Source organism: Rhinoraja longicauda, chromosome 16 (assembly GCF_053455715.1).
Source record: "Rhinoraja longicauda isolate Sanriku21f chromosome 16, sRhiLon1.1, whole genome shotgun sequence".
In the NCBI taxonomy this organism is placed as follows: domain Eukaryota; kingdom Metazoa; phylum Chordata; class Chondrichthyes; order Rajiformes; family Arhynchobatidae; genus Rhinoraja; species Rhinoraja longicauda.
This window is the reverse complement of record NC_135968.1, coordinates 17,878,098-17,900,212: the sequence shown is the minus strand read 5'-3', so window position 1 is coordinate 17,900,212 and position 22,115 is coordinate 17,878,098. Positions and strand designations below refer to the sequence as shown.

General features: G+C 52.2%; 1 protein-coding gene across 1 annotated transcript in view; it reads left to right on the top strand.

Moving 5' to 3' along the window:
- LOC144600825 (slit homolog 1 protein-like) overlaps nt 1-21,560 on the top strand; it is a 114,023-nt gene extending 92,463 nt beyond the window's left edge. The window contains exons 25-35 of the mRNA XM_078412716.1: nt 1,342-1,465; nt 3,460-3,557; nt 5,710-5,849; nt 7,888-7,981; nt 9,077-9,214; nt 12,653-12,884; nt 13,344-13,474; nt 14,891-15,036; nt 16,221-16,509; nt 17,431-17,642; nt 20,834-21,560. Of these exons, the coding sequence (XP_078268842.1) occupies nt 1,342-1,465; nt 3,460-3,557; nt 5,710-5,849; nt 7,888-7,981; nt 9,077-9,214; nt 12,653-12,884; nt 13,344-13,474; nt 14,891-15,036; nt 16,221-16,509; nt 17,431-17,642; nt 20,834-21,072 (1,843 nt within the window). The 3' untranslated portion in view covers nt 21,073-21,560. The remainder of the gene's footprint in view (nt 1-1,341; nt 1,466-3,459; nt 3,558-5,709; nt 5,850-7,887; nt 7,982-9,076; nt 9,215-12,652; nt 12,885-13,343; nt 13,475-14,890; nt 15,037-16,220; nt 16,510-17,430; nt 17,643-20,833) is intronic.
- The last annotated feature ends 555 nt before the right edge of the window (nt 21,561-22,115 follow it).

Genomic DNA, 22,115 nt, shown 5'->3' with positions numbered 1-22,115 from the left:
GCTGATCTATCTTTCCCTCTCAATCCCATTCTCCTGCCTTCTCCTCGTAACCTTTGACACCTTTAGTAATCAAGTACCTGTCAATCACTGCTTTAAAAACACCGAATGACTTGGCCTCCACCGCTGTCTGTGGCAATGAATTCCACAGATTCACCGCCCTCTGACTAAAGAAATTCCCCCATATCCTTTTATTCTGAGGCTGCGCCCTCTGGTTCCAGACTCTCCCACTAGTGGAAACATCCTCTCCTCAGCCAAGGTTTCAATAGACAATAGACAATAGACAATAGGTGCAGGAGTAGGCCATTCAGCCCTTCGAGCCCTATCGTAAATAGCTGGGGTCCCAGCACCGAACCTTGCGGTACCCCACTGGTCACTGCCTGCCATTCCGAAAGGGACCCATTTATCCCCACTCTTTGCTTTCTGTCTGTCAACCAAATTTCTATCCATGTCAGTACCCTACCCCCAATACCATGTGCCCTAATTTTGCCCACTAATCTCCTATGTGGGACCTTGTCGAAGGCTTTCTGAAAGTCGAGGTATACCACATCCACTGACTCTCCCCTGTCAATTTTCCTAGTTACATCCTCAAAAAATTCCAGTAGATTTGTCAAGCATGATTTCCCTTCGTAAATCCATGCTGACTCGGAATGATCCTGTTACTGCTATCCAAATGCTCAGCAATTTCGTCTTTTATAATTGACTCCAGCATCTTCCCCACCATGGATGTCAGACTAACTGGTCTATAATTACCCGTTTTCTCTCTCCCTCCTTTCTTAAAAAGTGGATAACATTTGCTATCCTCCAATCCACAGGAACTGATCCTGAATCTATAGAACATTGATATAGATTCACCCGAGTACGAATAATGGTCTCGACCCGAAACGTCACCTGTCCATGTTCTCCAAAGATGCTGCCTGACCCACTGAGTTACTCCAGCACATTTTTTGTTGTTGTTGTTCCTTGTATCTTTTCCGAAGTCATATGACCCCATGGTTGAGTGTCACGAGGCCGCCCTGTGTGACTTTAGACATTAGAGATACAGCACGGAAACAGGCCCTTCGGCCGGCCGAGTCCTTGTCACCCCGTACACTAGCACTATTCCACACACACTAGGGACAATTTACAATTTACAGAAGCCAATTAGCCTACAAACCTGCACGTCTTTGGAGTGTGGGAGGAAACCGGAGAAAAGTCACGCGGTCACGGGGAGAACGTACAAACTCCGTACAGACAGCACCCGAGGTCAGGATGGAACCCGGGTCTCTGGCGCTGTGAGGCAGCAACTCTACCGCTGCGCCACCGTGCCGCCCTGTGTGATGGTTCGCTCTCTGTTCTATGCAGGTCCGACGAGCTGAGCATTCTGGCCAAGTGCAGTCCCTGCCTGTCCAACCCGTGCCAGAATCACGCAACCTGCCTGGACCATCCCCTGGATCACTACCGGTGCACCTGTCCCCATGGTTACCAGGTAAAGACGACCCATCCCCACCTCATACCCATCGTTACGCCCCACCCTGTAACACACTCCAATTACTCCATTAGATCCCAGCATGTAACCCATTCCCAGCGATCTGTTATTCTTTATATAAATAGAGTCATAGAGTGATACTGTGTGGAAACAGGCCCTTTGGCCCAACTCGCCCACTCCGGCCAACAATGTCCCAGCTACCCTAGTCCCACTTGCCTACGCTTGGTCCATAACCCTCCAAACCTGTCCTATCCATGTACCTGTCCAGCTGCTTCTTAAACGATGGGATAGTCCCAGCCTCAACTACCCCCTCTGGCAGCTTGTTCCATACACCCACCACCCTCTGTGTGAAAAAGCTACCCCTCGGATTCCTATTAAATCTTTTCCCCTTCACCTTGAATCGATGTCCTCTGGTCCTCGATTCCCCTACTCTGGGTAAAAGACTCTGTGCATCTACCCGATCTATTCCTCTGATGATTTTGTATATATCTCCTAAACACATGGATTAGATCTCACCCTGGAACCCACTCCCAGGGGGTCTGTAATCTGTTACCTGTTTTTATAGAGATACAGCACGGAAACAGGCCTTTCGGCCCATCGAGTCTACGCCGACCATCAATCACCCGTTCATACTACTTCTATGTTACCATAAGGAATAGGAGTAGAATTAGGCCATTCGGGCCCTCAAGTCTACTCTGCCATTCAATCACGGCTGATCTATCTCTCCCACCGAACCCCATTCTCCTGACTTCTCCCATAACCTCTGATACCTGCCCTAATCAAGAATGTTATCCGACTTCTCACCAACACCCGACGCACTGGGGAAAATTTTACATCAGCTAATTAACCTACAAAGCCGCACGTCTTTGCGATGTGGGAGGGAACTGGAGTCTTAGGGAGAACATGCAAACTCCACGCAGACAGCATCCGTACTCAGGATCGAACCTTGGTCTCTGGCACTGTGAGGCAGCAAGTTTATCAATGTGAAACTTTAAGTGTTCCTCTCTCTCTCTCTCTCTCTCTCTCTCTCTCTCTCTCTCTCTCTCTCTCTCTCTCTCTCTCTCTCTCTCTCTCTCTCTCTCTCTCTCTCTCTTCTCTCTCTCTCTCTCTCTCTCTCTCTCTCTCTCTCTCTCTCTCTCTCTCTCTCTCTCTCTCTCTCTCTCTCTCTCTCTCTCCTCTCCTCTCTCTCTCCCCCCCTGATCTGTTTTTGTTTTCCTTAACATGGCGCTAATCACAATTACAAAGTACTGCAAACATCAAAACTGCTTGTGCAGTTTGCCAACATCAGTCATCAGATGACAACATTATCATCCTTATCCACGACGCACCCAACCCCCCGCGGCGACCAGTGCTCACGGAAGGCCTCCAGAGATCCCGTGGACACCGCGTGTTCCCTCACCAGGGACACGCGAGCGCGGACGTGAGCCCGGAAGACGGAGCAGGCAGCCGACTCGCGCAGAACCCGCGACTGCCCGCTGCCTGGACCCGTGATTGGCCATCTTGGCCAGGCCCAGGAGCCTCCCCCCACCCCACATCGACCGACCCTCCCGCCTCCAAACCGCGTGACCAAAGATCAGGAGCGTGGGCCTGAAATGCAGCCAAGGCTCAAGGAGCTGCCCCTTCAGACTGCCCGACATGCTGAGAGTTTCCAGCACAGGTGTCACCGTGTCACCGTGGCACAGCGGTACAGTTGCTGCCTCACAGCGCCACAGACTACGGGTGCTGTCTGTGTGGTGCTCTCCGTGACCCGCGTGGGTTTTTCCTGGTGCTCCGGTTTCCTTCCACACTCCAATGCCGTGCAGGTTTGTAGGTGAATTGGCTTTGGTAAAATTGTAAATTGTCTCTAATGTGTAGGATTGTGTTGTGTAGGGGGTGATCGCTGGTCACCATGGACTCAGTGGGCCGAAGGGCCTATTTCCACACTTTATCTCTCTAACGTTTCCCTCATTCCCTGGTAATTCCAACAAGTCCATTGTTTCTTTATCCACTGCCAGGGCAAACGGTGTGAATCACCGATCAATGGGTGCATCAGTAACCCCTGTGAGAACGGAGGAACGTGCCACGTCAAGGAGGGCGACTCTGGCACATTCTGGTGAGTGGAGGGTATTGTATTATAGACAGAGTCACACAGGCCCTTCGGCCCAACCTGCCCATTGCTGACCAAACATGCCCCAACTGCACCAGTCCCACGTGCCCGTGTTTGGCCCATATCCCTCTAAACCTTTCCGATCCATGTACTTGTCCATATACCTTTTAAATGTTATTATTGTACATGCCTCTACTACCTCTGTATACCCTCCACCCTCTCTGTGAAAAGGTTGTCCTCAGGTTCTTATTAAATCTTTCCCCTCTCACTTTAAGCTGATGGTTCTTGGGGAAATACACACACACACACACACACTCATACACACACACACACTCATACACACACACACTCATACACACACACACACACACACACTCATACACATACACACACTCATACACACACACACACACTCATACACACACACACTCACACACACACACTCATACACACACACACACACATACACAACACACTCATACACACACACTCATACACACACACACACACTCATACACACACACACACACACACGCACTCATACACACACGCACTCATACACACACACACATAGAAGACACACTCAGTACTGTCCCTCCCACAATGCAGCGCTCCCTCAGTACCAAAGATAAAGGAGCAGAGCAAGATAGACCACTCGACCCTAAACACCGTAGTATGTCATGGCGCCATTTTAGTAGGCAGAAACTTGCAGAAACATTTAAAAAGAAAAATAACAAGAATCTGTGAATCGATATATGAGATATATTCTGCAATTTTAATGGTATCATCACACATACTGTTCCCCCACAACACTGATTACACTGCGAGAGGCCATAGCGAATGGCGGGTTTTGCCACAAAAATGGCGGACGTTACGCTCCTTTGCGTACTACACTTCAGTATAGGCGATGTCAACGGAGTGGTTCATCTTGCTCCTCTAGTATCTTTGCTCAGTACTGCCCCTCCCACAGTGTGGAGCTCCCTCAGTACTGCCCCTCCCACAGTGTGGAGCTCCCTCACCGCCCCTCCCACAGTGTGGAGCTCCCTCAGTACCCCCCTACCACATTGTGGAGCTCCCTCAGTACCCCCCTCCCACAGTGTGGAGCTCCCTCAGTACCCCCCCTACCACATTGTGGAGCTCCCTCAGTATCCCCCTCCCACAGTGTGGAGCTCCCTCAGTACCCCCCTCCCACAGTGTGGAGCTCCCTCACCGCCCCTCCCACAGTGTGGAGCTCCCTCAGTACCCCCCTCCCACAGTGTGGAGCTCCCTCACCGCCCCCTCCCACAGTGTGGAGCTCCCTCACCGCCCCTCCCACAGTGTGGAGCTCCCTCAGTACCGCCCCTCCCACAGTGTGGAGCTCCCTCAGTACCCCCCTCCCACAGTGTGGAGCTCCCTCACCGCCCCTCCCACAGTGTGGAGCTCCCTCACCGCCCCTCCCACAGTGTGGAGCTCCCTCAGTACCGCCCCTCCCACAGTGTGGAGCTCCCTCAGTACCCCCCTCCCACAGTGTGGAGCTCCCTCAGTACCCCCCTCCCACAGTGTGGAGCTCCCTCAGTACCGCCCCTCCCACAGTGTGGAGCTCCCTCATTACCGCCCCTCCCACAGTGTGGAGCTCCCTCACCCGCCCCTCCCACAGTGTGGAGCTCCCTCACCGCCCCTCCCACAGTGTGGAGCTCCCTCAGTACCCCCCTCCCACAGTGTGGAGCTCCCTCAGTACCGCCCCTCCCACAGTGTGGAGCTCCCTCACCGCCCCTCCCACAGTGTGGAGCTCCCTCAGTACAGCCCCTCCCACAGTGTGGAGCTCCCTCACCGCCCCTCCCACAGTGTGGAGCTCCCTCAGTACCCCACCTCCCACAGTGTGGAGCTCCCTCAGTACCCCCCTCCCACAGTGTGGAGCTCCCTCAGTACCGCCCCTCCCACAGTGTGGAGCTCCCTCAGTACGCCCTTCCCACAGTGTGGAGCTCCCTCACCGCCCCTCCCACAGTGGCGTTCCCTCGATACCGTTCTGCCGAGACTGACTGGCGTGAGCTGTTTGAATCTGCCTGGGACTCCATGCCCCCTGGGACCAGCGAGAAGGTGGTTTCTCGCTGTGAATCTCTGAGCCTGTTTCCAGCTGTGTGGGACATGACTGCACCTCTGCCTCCTGCTCCCCCGACAGGTGTACCTGCCCCGAGGGTTTCCTGGGCAACACCTGCACGATCGACGTTGATGACTGTGAGGGGAATGTCTGCAAGAACGGGGCTACTTGCCTGGACGGGGTTAATAACTACACCTGCCTCTGCCCACCTGAACACACAGGTGAGGTGTACTGCACTGTGGGGCTCTGGGAGGGAGGGAGGGAAGAAGGAAGGGAGGGAGGGAGGGAGGGAGGGAGGGAGGGAGGGAGGGAGGGAGGGAGGGAGGGAAGGAGGGAGGGAGGGAGGGAGGGAGGGAGGGAGGGAGGGAGGGAGGGAGGGAGGGAGGGAGGGAGGGAGGGAGGGAGGGAGGGAGGGAGGGAGGGAGGGAGGGAGGGAGGGAGGGAGGGAGGGAAAGGAGGGAGTGCGGGGTGGAAGGAAAGGAGAGATGGAGGGATAGAGGGAGGGAGAGAGAGAGGGAAAGGAGAGTGCTGGAGTAAATCAGCGGGTCAGGCAGCATCCCTGGAGAACAGTCCCTGGAGAACATGTGTAGGTGCCGTTTCGGGTCGAGACACTTCTTCACACTCAATGGTTCAATGGTACTTTATTGTCATACTGTATGTACCTAGGCACTGTGAAATTCCTTTTTTGCTTACAATTCGATAAAAGTCTTAGTGTAGGATCAAGGAACTGCAGATGCTGATTTACCATGGAAAGGTACCAGTGTGGCACAGTGGTGCAGCGGTAGAGTTGTTGCATCACAGCGCCAGAGACCTGGGTCCGATCCTGACAACGGGTGCTGTCTGTACGGTGTTTGCACGTTCTCCCTGTGACTGCGTGGGTTTTCTCCAGGTGCTCCGGTTTCTGACTGTACGAAATGGGACTAGCTTAGATGGGGCATCTTGGTCAGCATGGACGGGTTGGGCTGATGGGCCTGTTTCCATGCTGTATGACTCTATGAAATGGGACTAGCTTAGATGGGGCATCTTGGTCAGCATGGACGAGTTGGGCTGATGGGCCTGTTTCCATGCTGTATGACTCTATGAAATGGGACTAGCTTAGATGGGGCATCTTGGTCAGCATGGATGAGTTGGGCTGATGGGCCTGTTTCCGTGCTGCATGATTGTATGGCTCTGCGAGGTCAGGCTGGAGGGCCTGAGATAGATCACTGGCAAAGTCAGGCTGTTGCACAGTGCTCTGCCTGTGGCACTTGGAGCTCTGTACTCAAACTGATTATAGGTTTGGCAGGGAGAACTGCAAATTGCTAATGACTGTAATTATACACCAAGCATCAGCGACACCAGCACCACAGTGTTAATTAAGAATTAGCAGAATGCCGCGCATTTTGCCCTCGAGGTAGTCACTGGATTCATGTTAACTGAACGCCTGACTCCATTCCCAGTCCCACATTCAGAGGCAGTTAGTGATATTCTGATAGTCTGTCTCTTACTCGTTCCTGAATACTTCTTTCCCCGTTCCTCCTTCTCAAAGCAGTGCCAAGGGAGGAAGGATAGGTATAAAGTGCTGGAGTAACTCAGCGGGTCAGCCAGCATCTGTGGAGGATTAGGTGAGGATTAGGGTTGGGCGGCACAGTGGCACAGCGGTAGAGTTGCTGCGCCAGAATCCCAGGTTTCGACCCTGATTACCAGTGCTGTCTGTACGAAGTTTGTACGTTCTCCCCGTGACCGCGTGGGTTTTCTCCAGGTGCTCCGGTTTCCTCCCACATTCAGAAGATGTCCAGGTTTGCAGGTTAATTGGCTTCAGTAAAATTGTCCCGATGTGTGTTGGATGGAACTTGTGCTTGGGTGATCACTGGTTGGCACAGACTCAGTGGGCCGAATGGCCTGTTCCACATTGCATTTCTAAAACTAAAGCTAAAACCTAAAGGTGCCGATTTGGGTCAGGATTCTTCAGTCTGGGGAAGGGTCTTGACCCCGAAATGTCGCCGACCAATGTTCTGCAGAGATGCTGCCTGGCCCGCTGAGTTCCTCCAGCATTTTGGTGCCTATTTCTGGTATAAACCAGCATCTGCAGTTCCTTGGTATTACTCAGCGAGCAAGGGTTTGCAGGTAACTTGCCTCAATACTAGAAGGAGTTGGAAGCTTTGGAGAGGGTGCAGAGGAGGTTTACCAGGATGCTAAAATAAAAGACACTGGTTCTCTGGTGTTGACGGGGTGTGTGTGTGATCCCGTCACTGAGCGTGTTCTCTGTTTCAAGTGCAGGAGTTCTGTGCGAGGAGCCGGTGGACCTGTGTGCCCCCGAATTAAACCCATGCCAGAGCGGTGCCAAGTGTACGGGCACCAAGGAGGGTCCAAGGTGGGTCGAACAATGGAGAGACCACTCTGTATCTAACCCCTGCCGACTCTGCTCGGGGAATGTGTGATGGGACAATGTAGAGGGAGCTTCACTCTGAAAAACCCCTGCCCTGGGAGTGTGTGATGGGAGAGTGTAGAGGGAGCTTCACTCTGTATCTAACCCCTGCCTTCCCTGCCCTTTAAAAAAATATATAATACAAAATGCTTTTATTCAATTATACACAAATACAGAGTAGTAATAGAATCAAGACTGCCATTGGCAGTTTGCAAACAACAATCAAAACAGCTATCAGATTAAAATATTGTTACCTTTATCTACAATACATTCGACCTCCCGCAGTGACCAGCGTTCACGGAAGGCGTCCAGAGTCCCTGTGGACGCCACGTGTTCCCTCTCCAGGGACACGCGAGCACGGACATAGGCCCGGAAGAGGGGCAGGCAGTCGATTCGGGCAGATCCCTCGACTGCCTGCTGCCTGGACCATCGAATGGCTATCTTGGCCACGCCCAGGAGCAGACCATCGAATGGCCATCTTGGCCACGCCCAGGAGCAGACCATCGAATGGCCATCTTGGCCACGCCCAGGAGCAGACCATCGAATGGCCATCTTGGCCACGCCCAGGAGCAGACCATCGAATGGCCATCTTGGCCACGCCCAGGAGCAGACCGACAGGGAGATTTACCCCCATCCGCACCGACTTTATTCCAAAACAAAAACAAACGTACAAACTAGTAACGCGATCAAATCAAAAGCTGCCCGTATCAGCAGTTTACAAACAAAACAATTATCAAATTAAAATTCTGCCAACTTTGTCAATAATATATTTGACCTCCCGCGGCGAACAGCGTTCACGGAAGGCCTCCAGCGTCCCCGTGGACACGCGTGTTCCCTCTCCAAGGACACGCGGGCATGGACGTAGGCCCGGAAAAGGGGCAGGCAGCCGACCCCTGTGCGGCCATCGACTACCTGGTGCCGCGAATGGCCATCTTGGCCAGGCCTCCACTGGGGACCGCTCCCGCTGCCAGGTAGACTGTCCCTGCCCTGTGAGTGTAGAGGGAAGCTTCACTCTGTATCTAACCTGTGCTGTCCCTTCAGGTGCGAGTGCCTCTCCGGCTACAGGGGGGAGAACTGTAGCTTTGCCGTTGACAACTGCCAGGACCACCATTGCCAGGGGAACGGAGTGTGCGTGGATACAGTGGACAGTTACACCTGTCGGTGTTCTGAGGGATACAGGTGAGGTGCGGTGCGGTGCGGCTCGGAGCGCAGTCCTGCCCCAGTCCTGCTGCCGTTCCCCTACTGTGGGTGCGGCACGGTGGAGCAGCAGTAGAGCTGCAGCCTCACAGTGCCAGAGACCAGGGTTCGATCCTGATTGTGGGTGCTTTCTGCATGGCATTTGTACGTTCTCCCTGTAACCTTGTGGGTTTTCTCCGGGTGCTCCGGTTTCCTCTCACATTCCAAAGACGTACAGGTTTGTAGATTAATTGGCTTTGGTAAAAATTGCAAAATGTTGCTGGTGTGTGGGATAGTGCTAGTGTGATCGCTGGTCGGCCTATTTCCACCCTGTATCTCTAAAACTAAAGGAACCCGAGGGGCAACTTATTTTTGAGAGGGTGGTGGTTGCATGGGGCGAGCTGTCAGAGGAACTGACAGTGGTCAAACAATCTCCCAGGTGTACTAGAGGACGGAGGATCCAGGGAGACAGAGGAACTAAAAGAAATTTGCATTAGGCTAGAAAGAGCATTGGGTAGACTGATGGGACTGAAGGCTGATAAATCCCCAGGGCCTAATGGTCTGCATCCCAGGGTACTCAAGGAGATGGCTCTAGATGGCTCTAGAAATCGTGGACACATTGATGTGTAAGAAAATAACTGCAGATGCTGGTACAAATTGAAGGTATTTATTCACAAAATGCTGGAGTAACTCAGCAGGTCAGGCAGCATCTCAGGAGAGAAGGAATGGGTGACGTTTGATCATTTTCCATGTTTCATAGATTCAGGGTCAGTTCCTGTGGATTGGAGGGTAGCTAATGTTATCCCACTTTTCAAGAACGGAGCGAGAGAGAAAACAGGGAATTATAGACCAGTTAGTCTGACATCAGTGGTGGGGAAGGTGCTGGAGTCAATTATTAAAGAAGTAATAACAGTGCATTTGGATAGCTGTAAAAGGATTGGTCCAAGTCAGCATGGATTTATGAAGGGGAAATCCTGCTTGACTAATCTTCTGGAATTTTTTGAGGATGTGACAAGTAAAATGGGTGAAGGAGAGCCAGTGGATATAGTGTATCAAGAGTTTCAGAAAGCCTTTGATAAGGTCCCACACAGAACATTCGTGGGCAAAATTAGAGCACATGGTATTGGGGGTAGGGTATTGACATGGATAGAGAATTGGTTGGCAGGCAGGAAGTAAAGAGTAGGAATAAACGGGTCCTTTTCAGAATGGCAGGCAGTGGTGAGTGGAGTGCCGCAAGGCTTGATGCTGGGGCCGCAACTATTTACAATATATATTAATGATTTGGATGATGGAATTAGAAGTAACACTAGCAAGTTTGCAGATGACACAAAGCTGGGTGGCAGTGTGAACGGCGAAGAGGATGTTAGGAGGTTGCAGGGTGACTTGGACAGGTTGAGTGAGTGGGCAGATGCGTGGCAGATGCAGTATAATGTAGATAAATGTGAGGTTATCCACTTTGGCGGCAAAAACAAGGAGGCAGATTATTATCTCAATGGTGTCAGATTAGGTAAAGTTGAAGCGCAAAAAGACCTGGGTGTCCTTGTACACCAGTCACTGAAGGTAAACCTGCAGGTACAGCAGGCAGTGAAGAAAGTTATTGGCATGTTGGCCTTCATAACGAGAGGATTTGACTATAGGAGTAAAGAGGTCCTTCTGCAGTTGTACAGGACCCCGATGAAATCACATCTGGAGTATTGTGTGTAGTTTTGGTCTCCTAATTTGGGGAAGGACATCTTTGCTATTGAGGCAGTGCAGCGTAGGTTCATGAGGTTAATCCCTGGGATGGTAGACTTCCATATGATAAAAGATTGGAAAGACTGGCCTTGTATTCATTGGGATTTAGAAGGATGTGAAGCGATCTTACAGAGATGTATAAAATTATGAAAGGACTGGACAAGCTAGATGCAGGAAAAATGTTCCCAATGTTGAGGGAGTCCAGAACCAGGGGCCATAGTCTAAAAATCAAGGGGAGGCCGTTTAAAACTGAGGTGAGAAAAAACGTTTTCACCCAGAGAGTTGTGAATTTTTTTAATTCTCTGCCACAGAAGGCAGTGGAGGCCATTTCTTTGGATGAATTTAAGAGAGAGTTAGATAGAACTTTAGGGGATAGTGAAATCAGGGGATTATGGGGAGAAGGCAGGCACAGGTTACTGATTGTGGATGATCAGCCGTGATCACAATGAATGGCGGTGCTGGCGCGAAGGGCCAAATGGCCTCCTCCTGCACCTATTTTCTATGTTTCTAGGAGGTAGTTGAGGCAGGTACTATAACAACATTTAAAACACACTTGGACAGGTACATGGATAGGAAATGTTTTGAGGGATATGGGTCAAACACAGGCAGGTGGGAGTAGCTTAGATCGGGCGTCTTGGCCAGTATGGATGAGTTAGGCTGAAGGGCCTGTTTCTGTGCTGTATGACTCTTTGATTCTATTACTCTTGGGCAGAGATGTTTCCAAACAAGCGAGTCGCATGGTGTGTGTTTAACCAGGTTTTTAAGTTGAGTTTATTGTCAGATGCTGGAGTGTGGTAAGGTACAGGTGCCATGGAAAACTTGCTTGCTGCATCTGTGTCATTTGTCCTTTAGTTTAGTTTAGTTTAGTTTAGTTTACTGTCACGTGTACCGAGGTACATTGAAAAGCTTTTGTTGGTTGCTATCCAGTCAGCGGAAAGACTACGTATGATTACAATCAAGCCATCCGCAGTGAATAGATGCAAGATAAAGGGAATTTTGAGGTTATGGGGTTACCAGAGAAGACAGGGGAATGGGGTTGAGAGGGAAAGATAGATTAGCCATGATTGAATGGCGGAGTAGACCTGACGGGCCGAATGGCCTAATTCTGCTCCTATAACTTATGAATAATATTTAGTGCAAAATAAAGTCCAGTAATGTCCGATTAAAGATACTGACGGTCTCCAATGAGGTATTTATTCACAAAATGCTGGAGTAACTCAGCAGGTCAGGCAGCATCTCGGGAGAGAAGGAATGGGTGACTGAAGAAGGGTCTCGACCCGAAACGTCACCCATTCCTTCTCTCCCGAGATGCTGCCTGACCTGCTGAGTTACTCCAGCACTTTGTGAATAAATATCTTCGATTTGTACCAGCATCTGCAGTTATTTTCTTATACTGTCTCCAATGAGGTAGATGGGAGGTAAGGACCACTCTCTAGTTGGTGATAGGATGGTACAGTTGCATGTTAACAACTGGGCAAAAACTGTCCCTGAATCTGGTCCTTGATTATGCTGGTGTCTTTGCCGAAGTGTAGTTGGAGTCAATGGAAGGGAGGTTGGTTTGTGTGATGGTCTGGGCTGCGTCCACAACTCTCTGCAATTCTTTGCGGCCGTGGGTGGAGCTGTTCCCAAAGTTGTTCAAAGTTATTTCTGGCTGTGACTCTCTCTCTCTCTCTCTCTCTCTCTCTCTCTCTGTCCTCCCCCCTCCAGCGGCCGTTTCTGTGAGCTCCCCTCTCCGTCCTCCCCCACGCCCGCCCAGTGCCAGCCCCAGGACTGTCTCAACGGCGGGCAGTGTGTGGATACCAGCCCCCTGTGCCAGTGCCTCCCAGGGTTCGGGGGAGCGCGGTGCGACAAGTTGGTCAGCGTCAACTTTGTGGATCGGGATTCCTACCTCCAGTTCACCGAGCTGAAGAACTGGCCCCAAGCGAACATCTCCTTGCAGGTAACTGCTAGAGTTTAGATGATTTTACCTCACTTTACTTTACTATCGTGTCTACCAACGTACAGCAAAATACCTTTTTGTTGCGTGCTATCCAGTCAGCGAGAAGACTGTACATGATTACAATCAACCCGTCCACAGTGTACAGATAACGGATAAAGGGTACAACATTTAGTGCATGATAAGTTGAGTTAAGTTTTAGTTTAGTTTAGTTTAGTTTCGTTTATTATCACGTGCACCGAGCTACAGTGAAAAGCTTTTCCGTTGCGTGTTATCCAGTCAGCGGAAAGACTGTACATGATTACAAACAAGTCGTCCACAAGTCGTCGAGACAGGATAAAGGGAATAACGTTTAGTGCAAGAGAAAGTCTGAGTTGAGTTGATTGTCAACTGTACCCTGTGGTACAGTGAAAACCCTTCTTGTTGCTCGGAGTGAGATGGTGATGACTCTCTACCCCCCAGGTCTCCACTGCTGAGGATAACGGGATCTTGCTGTACAATGGAGACAACGATCACATTGCCGTCGAGCTGTACCAGGGCCGGGTCCGAGTCAGCTATGACCCCGGGACTGACCCCAGCTCCACCATCTACAGGTAATGATGCCGACTCCAAGGGTCTGTCGCCAACAAGGAGCAGGGAGGTTCTGCTGCAGTTGTGCAGGGCATTGGTGAGACCGCACCTGGAGTATTGCGTACAGTTTTGGTCTCCTAATCTGAGGAAAGACATTCTTGCCATAGAGGGAGTACAGAGAAGGTTCACCAGCTTGATTCCTGGGATGGCAGGACTTTCATATGAAGAAAGACTGGATAGACTGGGCTTGTACTCGCTGGAATTTAGAAGATTGAGGGGGGATCTTATAGAAACGTACAAAATTCTTAAGGGGTTGGACAGGCTAGATGCAGGAAGATTGTTCCCGATGTTGGGGAAGTCCAGAACAAGGGGTCACAGTTTAAGGATAAGGGGGAAGTCTTTTAGGACCGAGATGCGAAAGTTTTTTTTCACACAGAGAATCTGTGAATCTGTGGAATTCTCTGCCACAGAAGGTAGTTGAGGCCAGTTCATTGGCTATATTTAAGAGGGAGTTAGATGTGGCCCTTGTGGCTAAAGGGATCAGGGGGTATGGAGAGAAGGCAGGCACGGGTTACTGAGTTGGATGATCAGCCATGATCATATTGAATGGCGGTGCAGGCTCGAAGGGCCGAATGGCCTACTCCTGCACCTATTTTCTATGTTTCTATGTTAAGGGTGGCACAGCGGGTAGAGCCGCTGCCTCGCAGCGCCAGAGAACACGGGTTCGATCCTGACCTGGTGTGTACAGAGATTGTACGTTCTCAGCGTGGCAGCATGAGGTGCCTGCAGTTGCTCTCGTTTCCTTCCACATCCACATCCCACTCTCCACACCCACTCTATCTAGGCCTAGCTGCCGCCTTAGTCATAGCATGGAAACAGGCCCTTCGGCCCAACTTGCCCACATCGGCCAACATGTCCCAGTTACACTAGTCCCACTTGCTTGCGTTTGGTCCATATCCCTCTAAACCATTCCTATCCCTGTACCAATCTAATTGTTTCTTGAACATTGCGATATAGTACCCGCCTCAACTACCTCCTCCGGCAACTCGTTCCATACACCCGCCATCCTTTGTGTGAAAAATTACCCTTTGGCTTCCTATTAAATCTTTTCATCTTCAGCTTAAACCCATGTACTCTGGTTCTTGAAGGTAGACACAAAATGCTGGAGTATCTCAGCAGGTCAGGCAGCATCTCTGGAGAGAAGGAATGGGTGACGTTTCGGGTCGAGACACCTCTTCAGACTGATGTCTGGTTCTCACTTCCCCCACTCTGGGCAAGCTTGAGGCAGCGGTTCCTGCCAGTCCCTTCAACGGCGGGGATTCCACTCGTTCACCAGCCTCTGGCCAAAGAGATTCCTTCTCGTCTCCGTTCTGAAGGTGCGTCCGTTTATTCTGAGGCTGGTACGTTTTCCATTGACCCTGCCTCTGTGTGCCCTGTAGCCTGGAGACCATCAACGATGGGCAGTTCCACACTGTGGAGATCCTCACCTTCGACCAGATGGTCAATCTGTCCATCGATGGCGGAGCGCCCAAGAGCATGGAGGGCGCGGTCAAACAGTCGGCACTCACGCCGCTCTACGTCGGAGGTGAGGATCGGAGGAGGCGCTGTGAGCTGGATTAATCCAGCCCCTCCATCCCCATAATCGTAGCTCCCTCTTACTCTCCCCTGCCCCTCCCTCCCTAATCCCCCCTCCTCTCCTCCAACCCCTCTGTATCTTCCGTGCCCGCCCTGCTCCTCTCCTCCCCCTATGTTCTCCTCTCCTCCTCCTCCCTCTCCCCTCCCTCCCTCCCTAATCCCCCCTCCTCTCCTCCAACCCCTCTGTATCTTCCGTGCCCGCCCTGCTCCTCTCCTCCCCCTATGTTCTCCTCTCCTCCTCCTCCCTCTCCCCTCCCTCCCTCCCTAATCCCCCCTCCTCTCCTCCAACCCCTCTGTATCTTCCGTGCCCGCCCTGCTCCTCTCCTCCTCCTATGTTCTCCTCTCCTCCTCCTCCCTCTCCCCTCCCTCCCTCCCTAATCCCCCCTCCTCTCCTCCAAACCCTCTGTATCTTCCGTGCCCGCTCTGCTCCTCTCCACCTCCTATGCACCCGTCCCTCTCCCCCTCTCCCTCCTCCTCTCCCCGTCTCTCTACCCCAGCATCCCCCTGACCCCCTCTCCCTCTCCTCTCCTCCCAGACCCTCTCTCCCCAGACCTCCCTCACCCTCCCCTCCCAGCCCACCACTCACACAGATCTCCCTCGGGCTGGAAAGGGAGGTAGAGACGGAGTGGGTGGGACGGGGTGGTGAGATGGGTGCTGTGACCCCCTCACCCCACACATGCCAGTGGGGGTGACCCCCCCATCGCTGGGCCCCGGGGGGAGGGGGGGGGAAGGGGATGGGCAGGGGGTGAGTTGGAGGTGGAGAGACGGAGTGGGGAGAGACGGAGTGGGGGTGGGGAGACGGAGTGGGGAGACGGAGTGGGGGTGGGGAAACGGAGTGGGGAGACGGAGTGGGGGTGGGGAGACGGAGCAGGGATGGGGAGACGGGGTGGGGACGGGAGATGTGATGGGGAGAAGGGTGTTGTGGCCCCACTGACCCTGTGCCCCGTCACCCAGGCATGCCGGTGGGGTTGGGGAGATGGGGTGGGGAGACGGAGCAGGGATAGAGACGGGGTGGGGATGGGGGATGGGGGGTGGGGGTGGGGAGACGGGGTGGGGACATGGTGGGGAGGGGAGACGTGGTGGGGAGGGTGGACGGGTGTTGTGGCCCCACTGACCATGTGCCCCGTCACCCAGGCATGCCGGTGGGGGTGACACCCACCTCCCTGGGCCCCTGGCCCCCCGCCAACGGCTCGGGTTTCCACGGCTGCATCCAGAACCTGTACATCAACAACGAGCTGCAGGACTTCACCAAGACCCGGCGCCGCGCCGGCGTGGAGCTCGGCTGCCGCTCCTGTCGCAGGATCGCCTGTCAGCACGGCATCTGCCAGCCCCGGCCCGGCCAGCCGCCCGTCTGTCTGTGCCAGCCCGGCTGGAAGGGGCCGCAGTGTGACCGGCCCAACACCGAGCCCTGCCGCGGGCACAAGTGAGTGCAGGGGGGTGGGGGGCAGATAGGGGAAGCGGTGAGGGGGAGGGGGAGAGAGAGGAAGGAGAGAGGGGTGAAATGGAGGGAGAAAGGATGAGGGGGAAGGAGGGAGAGCGTGGGTGGGTGGGTGAGGGAGGGAGGGAGGGAGGGAGGGAGAGAGGGCGGACACTGTCCCACCACAAGGTCCCATTAGATACAGAGTGAAGCTCCCTCTACACTGTTCCACCACACACTCCCAGAGCAGGGACAACACGGTTTAGATACAGAGTGAAGCCCCCATCCACACTGTCCCACCACGCACTCCCATTCGATAGAGTGAAGCTCCCTCTACACTGCCCCACCACACACTCCCAGGGCAGATACAGAGTGAAGCCCCCTCTACACTGCCCCACCACACACTCCCAGGGCAGATACAGAGTGAAGCTCCCTCTACACTGCCCCACCACACACTCCCATTAGTTACAGAGTGAAGCTCCCTCTACACTGTCCCACCACAAGGTCCCATTAGATACAGAGTGAAGCCCCCTCTACACTGCCCCACCACACACTCCCAGGGCAGATACAGAGTGAAGCCCCCTCTACACTGCCCCACCACACACTCCCAGGGCAGATACAGAGTGAAGCTCCCTCTACACTGCCCCACCACACACTCCCAGGGCAGATACAGAGTGAAGCCCCCTCTACACTGCCCCACCACACACTCCCAGGGCAGATACAGAGTGAAGCCCCCATCCACACTGTCCCACCACACACTCCCATTCGATAGAGTGAAGCTCCCTCTACACTGTCCCACCACACACTCCCAGGGCAGATACAGAGTGAAGCTCCCTCTACACTGCCCCACCACACACTCCCAGGGCAGATACCGAGTGAAGCTCTCTCCAGATGGCTGGGCCAGTAACTGTGTGTCCCGTGTGCCAGGTGTGTGCGTGGCCGGTGTGTGCCGTTGGACGCTGTGACCTACCGCTGTGATTGCGATGCCGGGCATAGGGGAGCACTGTGCAACCAGCAGGAAGAGCTGTTCAACCCCTGCAAGAAGCTGGCCTGCCAGCGCGGACAGTGCCACATCTCGGAGCTGGGCGAGGCAGCGTGCGAGTGCGAGAGAGGATACACCGGAGATCTGTGTGACCAAGGTAGGAACCTTGGCAGCCACCCCAGACCAGCCTCATAGCGGCTAGGGACTTGCACCATCGACCATTCTCTACTTTAGAGTCTAGTCTCCTTTACTTTAGTCTGGATTAGTTTTGTCTATCTAGTCTAGTCCACTCTAATCCACGTTAATCTAGTCTAAGAAAATAACTGCAGATGCTGGTACAAATCGAAGGTATTTATTCACAGCAGGTCAGGCAGCATCTCAGGAGAGAAGGAATGGGCGACGTTTCGGGTCGAGACCCTTCTTCAGACTCTCCTAGTCTAGTTTACTTCAGTCTAGTCTATTTTAGTTTTGTTTGATTTAGTGGAGACCCTCGGACTTCATTGGAGACCCTCGGACTATCCTTAATTGGACCTTATTGGACTTTATCTTGCACTAAATGTTATTCACTTCATCGTGTATCTGTACACTGTTGACTACTCGTCCATTGTAATCACGTATGGTCTTTCCGCTGACTGGTTAGCACGCAACAAAATCTTTTCACTGTACCTCGGTACACGTGACCATGAACTAAATTAAACAATCCCTGCAGAATAATTTCATTTTGTTATTATATCTTTTCATTTTCCATTACCAGAGGTTTTGTCCCTAGTGTGTAGGATAGTGCTGGTGTATGAGGTGATCGGCGTGGACTCGGTGGGCTGAAGGGCCTGTTTCCATGCTGTACCTCTAAAGCAAAGTCCAAAGTATCTGCCTGCACATGGCGCATGTATCTTCGTTCCCACCCTGTTCATCTCCCTGCCCCTTACACCGCTCTTGCAAGGCAGTGGTGAGGGAGCGCCACACTGTGGGAAGCGAAGGTATGTGCTGCGATGTCAGAGAGGCAACACTGATGTTGAGGGCCTGAGCTACATACAGAGAGGTTGGGCAAGCTACCACTTTATTCCTTGGAGCACAGGAGGATGAGAGCTGATCTTCTTAAGGTGTATCAAATCAAGAGGAGAATAGGTAGGGTGAATGGACCGCAAATAGTGGAATCAAGAACCAGAGGACATGGGTTTAAGGCGAGAGGGGAAATATTTAATAGAAACCTGAGGGGTAACTTTTTCCACTCAGTGGGTGGTGGGTACATGGAACGAGCTGCTAGAGGAGGTGGTTTAGGCAGGTATTATAACAACATTTGAAATGCAGGAATTACTTGAAATTAGATAAATAATTGTTCATACGGCCGGGTTGTAGGCAGCCCAAACAAAATATGAGGTGGTGTTCCTCCAGTTTGCATGGGCCTCACTCTGACTGTGGAAAAGGCCCAGGACAGAAAGGTCAGTATGGGAAGGGGAGTGTGGCAGCCAGGAGTTCATGTAAGAAGAGGGCTTTAGCAGGCAGTGAAGAAAGCAAATGGTATGTTGGCATTCATAGCAAGAGGATTTGAGTTTAGGAGCAGGGAGGTTCTGCTGCAGTTGTACAGGGCCTTGGTGAGACCGCACCTGGAGTATTGTGTGCAGTTTTAGTCTCCTAATCTGAGGAAAGACATTCTAGCCTTAGAGGGAGTACAGAGAAGGTTCACCAGATTGATCCCTGGAATGGCAGGACTTTCATATGAAGAAAGACTGGATAGACTAGGCTTGTACTCACTGGAATTTAGAAGACTGAGGGGGGATCTTATTGAAACATATAAAATTCTTAAGGGGTTGGAGAGGCTAGATGCGGGAAGATTGTTCCCGATGTTGGGGAAGTCCAGAACCAGGGGTCACAGCTTAAGGATAAGGGGGAAGTCTTTTAGGACCGAGATGAGAAAACATTTCTTCACACAGAGTGGTGAGTCTGTGGAATTCTCTGCCACAGAAGGTAGTTGAGGCCAGTTCATTGGCTATATTTAAGAGGGAGTTAGATGTGGCCCTTGTGGCTAAAGGGATCAGGGGCTATGGAGAGAAGGCAGGTACAGGTTACTGAGTTGGATGATCAGCCATGATCATATTGAATGGCGGTGCAGGCTCGAAGGGCCGAATGGCCTACTCCTGCACCTAGTTTCTATGTTTAGGTCACAGTAGCAAACACATTGCTTTCACCACACCGGGAGGACTGTATCCAGTTCTGGTCACCACCCTTTCGGGAGAACAGGAATCTCCCAGACAGTACGTGGGGAGATATGCGGGAATATGCGGGAATGGTCACTAGGAGGAAGCATCTCAACTCCCAAGTGGAAGAGATGTGAATGTTTACATAGGAACAGAGATGTAGCTCAGAAAGTAACGCAAGCCAACCTCCCTTCCATTGACTCCATCTACACTTCACGCTGCCTCGTCAAGGCCACCAGCATAATCAAGGACCAGTCTCCCCTCTCCCATCAGGCAAGTGGTACAGAAGTGTGAAAACGCACACCTCCAGATTCAGGGACAGTTTCTTCCCAGCTGTTGTCAAGCAACTGAACCATCCTATCACCAACCGGAGAGCTGTCCTCAGCTACCATCTAGCTCAATTGATACCCTCAGACTATCTTTAATCAGACTTTACCTTGCACTAAACGTTATGTCCTTTATCTGTACATTGTGGAAGGCTTGGTTGTAATCATGTATAGTCTTTCAGCTAACTGGATGGCACGCAGCGAAAAAGCTTTTCACTATAGCTCGATACATGTGACAATTATAAATTAAACTAAAATAGAAAGTTGAGGGGAGGTTTAAAGTTGATTAGACCAAAAGGTGTGAGATGGGTATACAAGGAATATCTTCAGAAGTAATTTATTCACAAAATGCTGGGGCAACTCAGCATGTCAGGCAGCATCTCAGGAGAGAATGGGTGATGTTTCGGGTCGGGTCGAGATTCCCTGCCCCAAGGCTTCTGAACACAGTAGTACAGCAGTAGTGTAGCTGCCAGAGACGTAGGTTCGATCCTGACTACGGGTGCTGTCTGTATGGAGTTTACACGTTCTCCCTGTGACCACGTGCTCCGGTTTCCTCCCACACCCCTGTAGTCTTTGACATTTCCACATTTCGGGCAAAGAAGGTATCCTACCTGCCTCCACCAACACACATTGATGGTTGACTTAGAATGTAGAACAGCACAGGAACAGGCCATGCGGCCCACCATGTCCATGCGGCCCACCATGTCCATACATTATGGCACTGCCCCCCGAGCCTCCCACAACCAACACCCAGCGCTGACCAGTTCTTTTTTTTATTGTCTCTCCTCCCCCTTCCCGACCCCCACCCCCACCCCTCCCCCCTGCAGAGGCGGAGTGTCGAGGGGTGCCCGTCCGGGATTATTACCAGCTCCAGAGGGGCTACAACATTTGCCAGAGCAGCCGGCAGGTGTCGTGGGTGGAATGCCAAGGGTCATGCCGGCTGCGGGGCTGCTGTGTGGCGCTCAAGGTCAAGCGGAGGACGTATGCCTTTGAGTGTAGCGACGGCTCCTCTTTCACCCACCAAGTGGAGAAGAGCGTGAGGTGCGGCTGCTCACAGTGTCCCTAGACCACACGCCCGCCCACCCACCCACCCACCCACACACACACTCGCATGGCCGGCTCAGCCAGGGGTGCCCCTGGCAAGCTGGGACAACCACACCCACACTCACACCAACACTCACTCACACGCACTCGCACCCATTCTCACACGTACACACATTCACTCACACTCCCTCACATTTACTCGTACGCACACCCACTCACCCCACACCCACATACATGCATGCACTCACCTTCACACACACAAACACCCATTCAATCATTCACTCACACGCAACACACACACACACAGTCAGTGGCAACAACACCCACGGACAATGGTGCACTTGTACGAGACTTGGTTTTGAAGCAGCATCAATAAAAAGCAACAGCGATTTCTCCCAGAGGCCAGGTGGAAATACACATTTAGTGATGACATAAAAACCCATCGTGGTACCATAGACAGAATGGGAACGTGCCGGCACACTGCATTGGGAGATTTGCCCTGTATGGGGAGGAGGGTGGGGGTGAGGGGAGTGGTGCAGGGGGGCAAGATTTAGACGGTGATCTGTGGCTCTGGTCTCACTTTCACCCTTGGGGGGGGAGGGGTGGGGAGGGAGGGTGTGATGGGTGTGGAACTAGGGGGTCCAGGTGGGTCATTCTCAGCTGACAAGCTCAGCAAACCTCTTCCCGTCCAGACCCAGGGACAACCCTTTTGTATAAAAACAGCCTTTGTGTTGAAGAATCATTTGTTTCCCTTAAACAAAGAAGTCAGCGATTCACCCCTCCTCTCAGTGTAGAGCTTCACTGCCCTGGGAATGTGTGACACACCACAGGGTTAGATACAAAGCAAGCCCCCTATATTTGATGGGACAATGTAGAGAGCTGATAGAAGGTTTATTGACAGTAAGATGTTTGGCTATCAAGTTTTGCTGTATGGTAACAAGATAAAATAAAATATAAAGTAAAAACAGTCCAAGCAAGCTAACTTTCTTCCTGCTATTGAAATTTTAGCAGTGATGAATATAAATAAAAATGCTCTCAAGTATCGCAGATGATTACTGAACACTG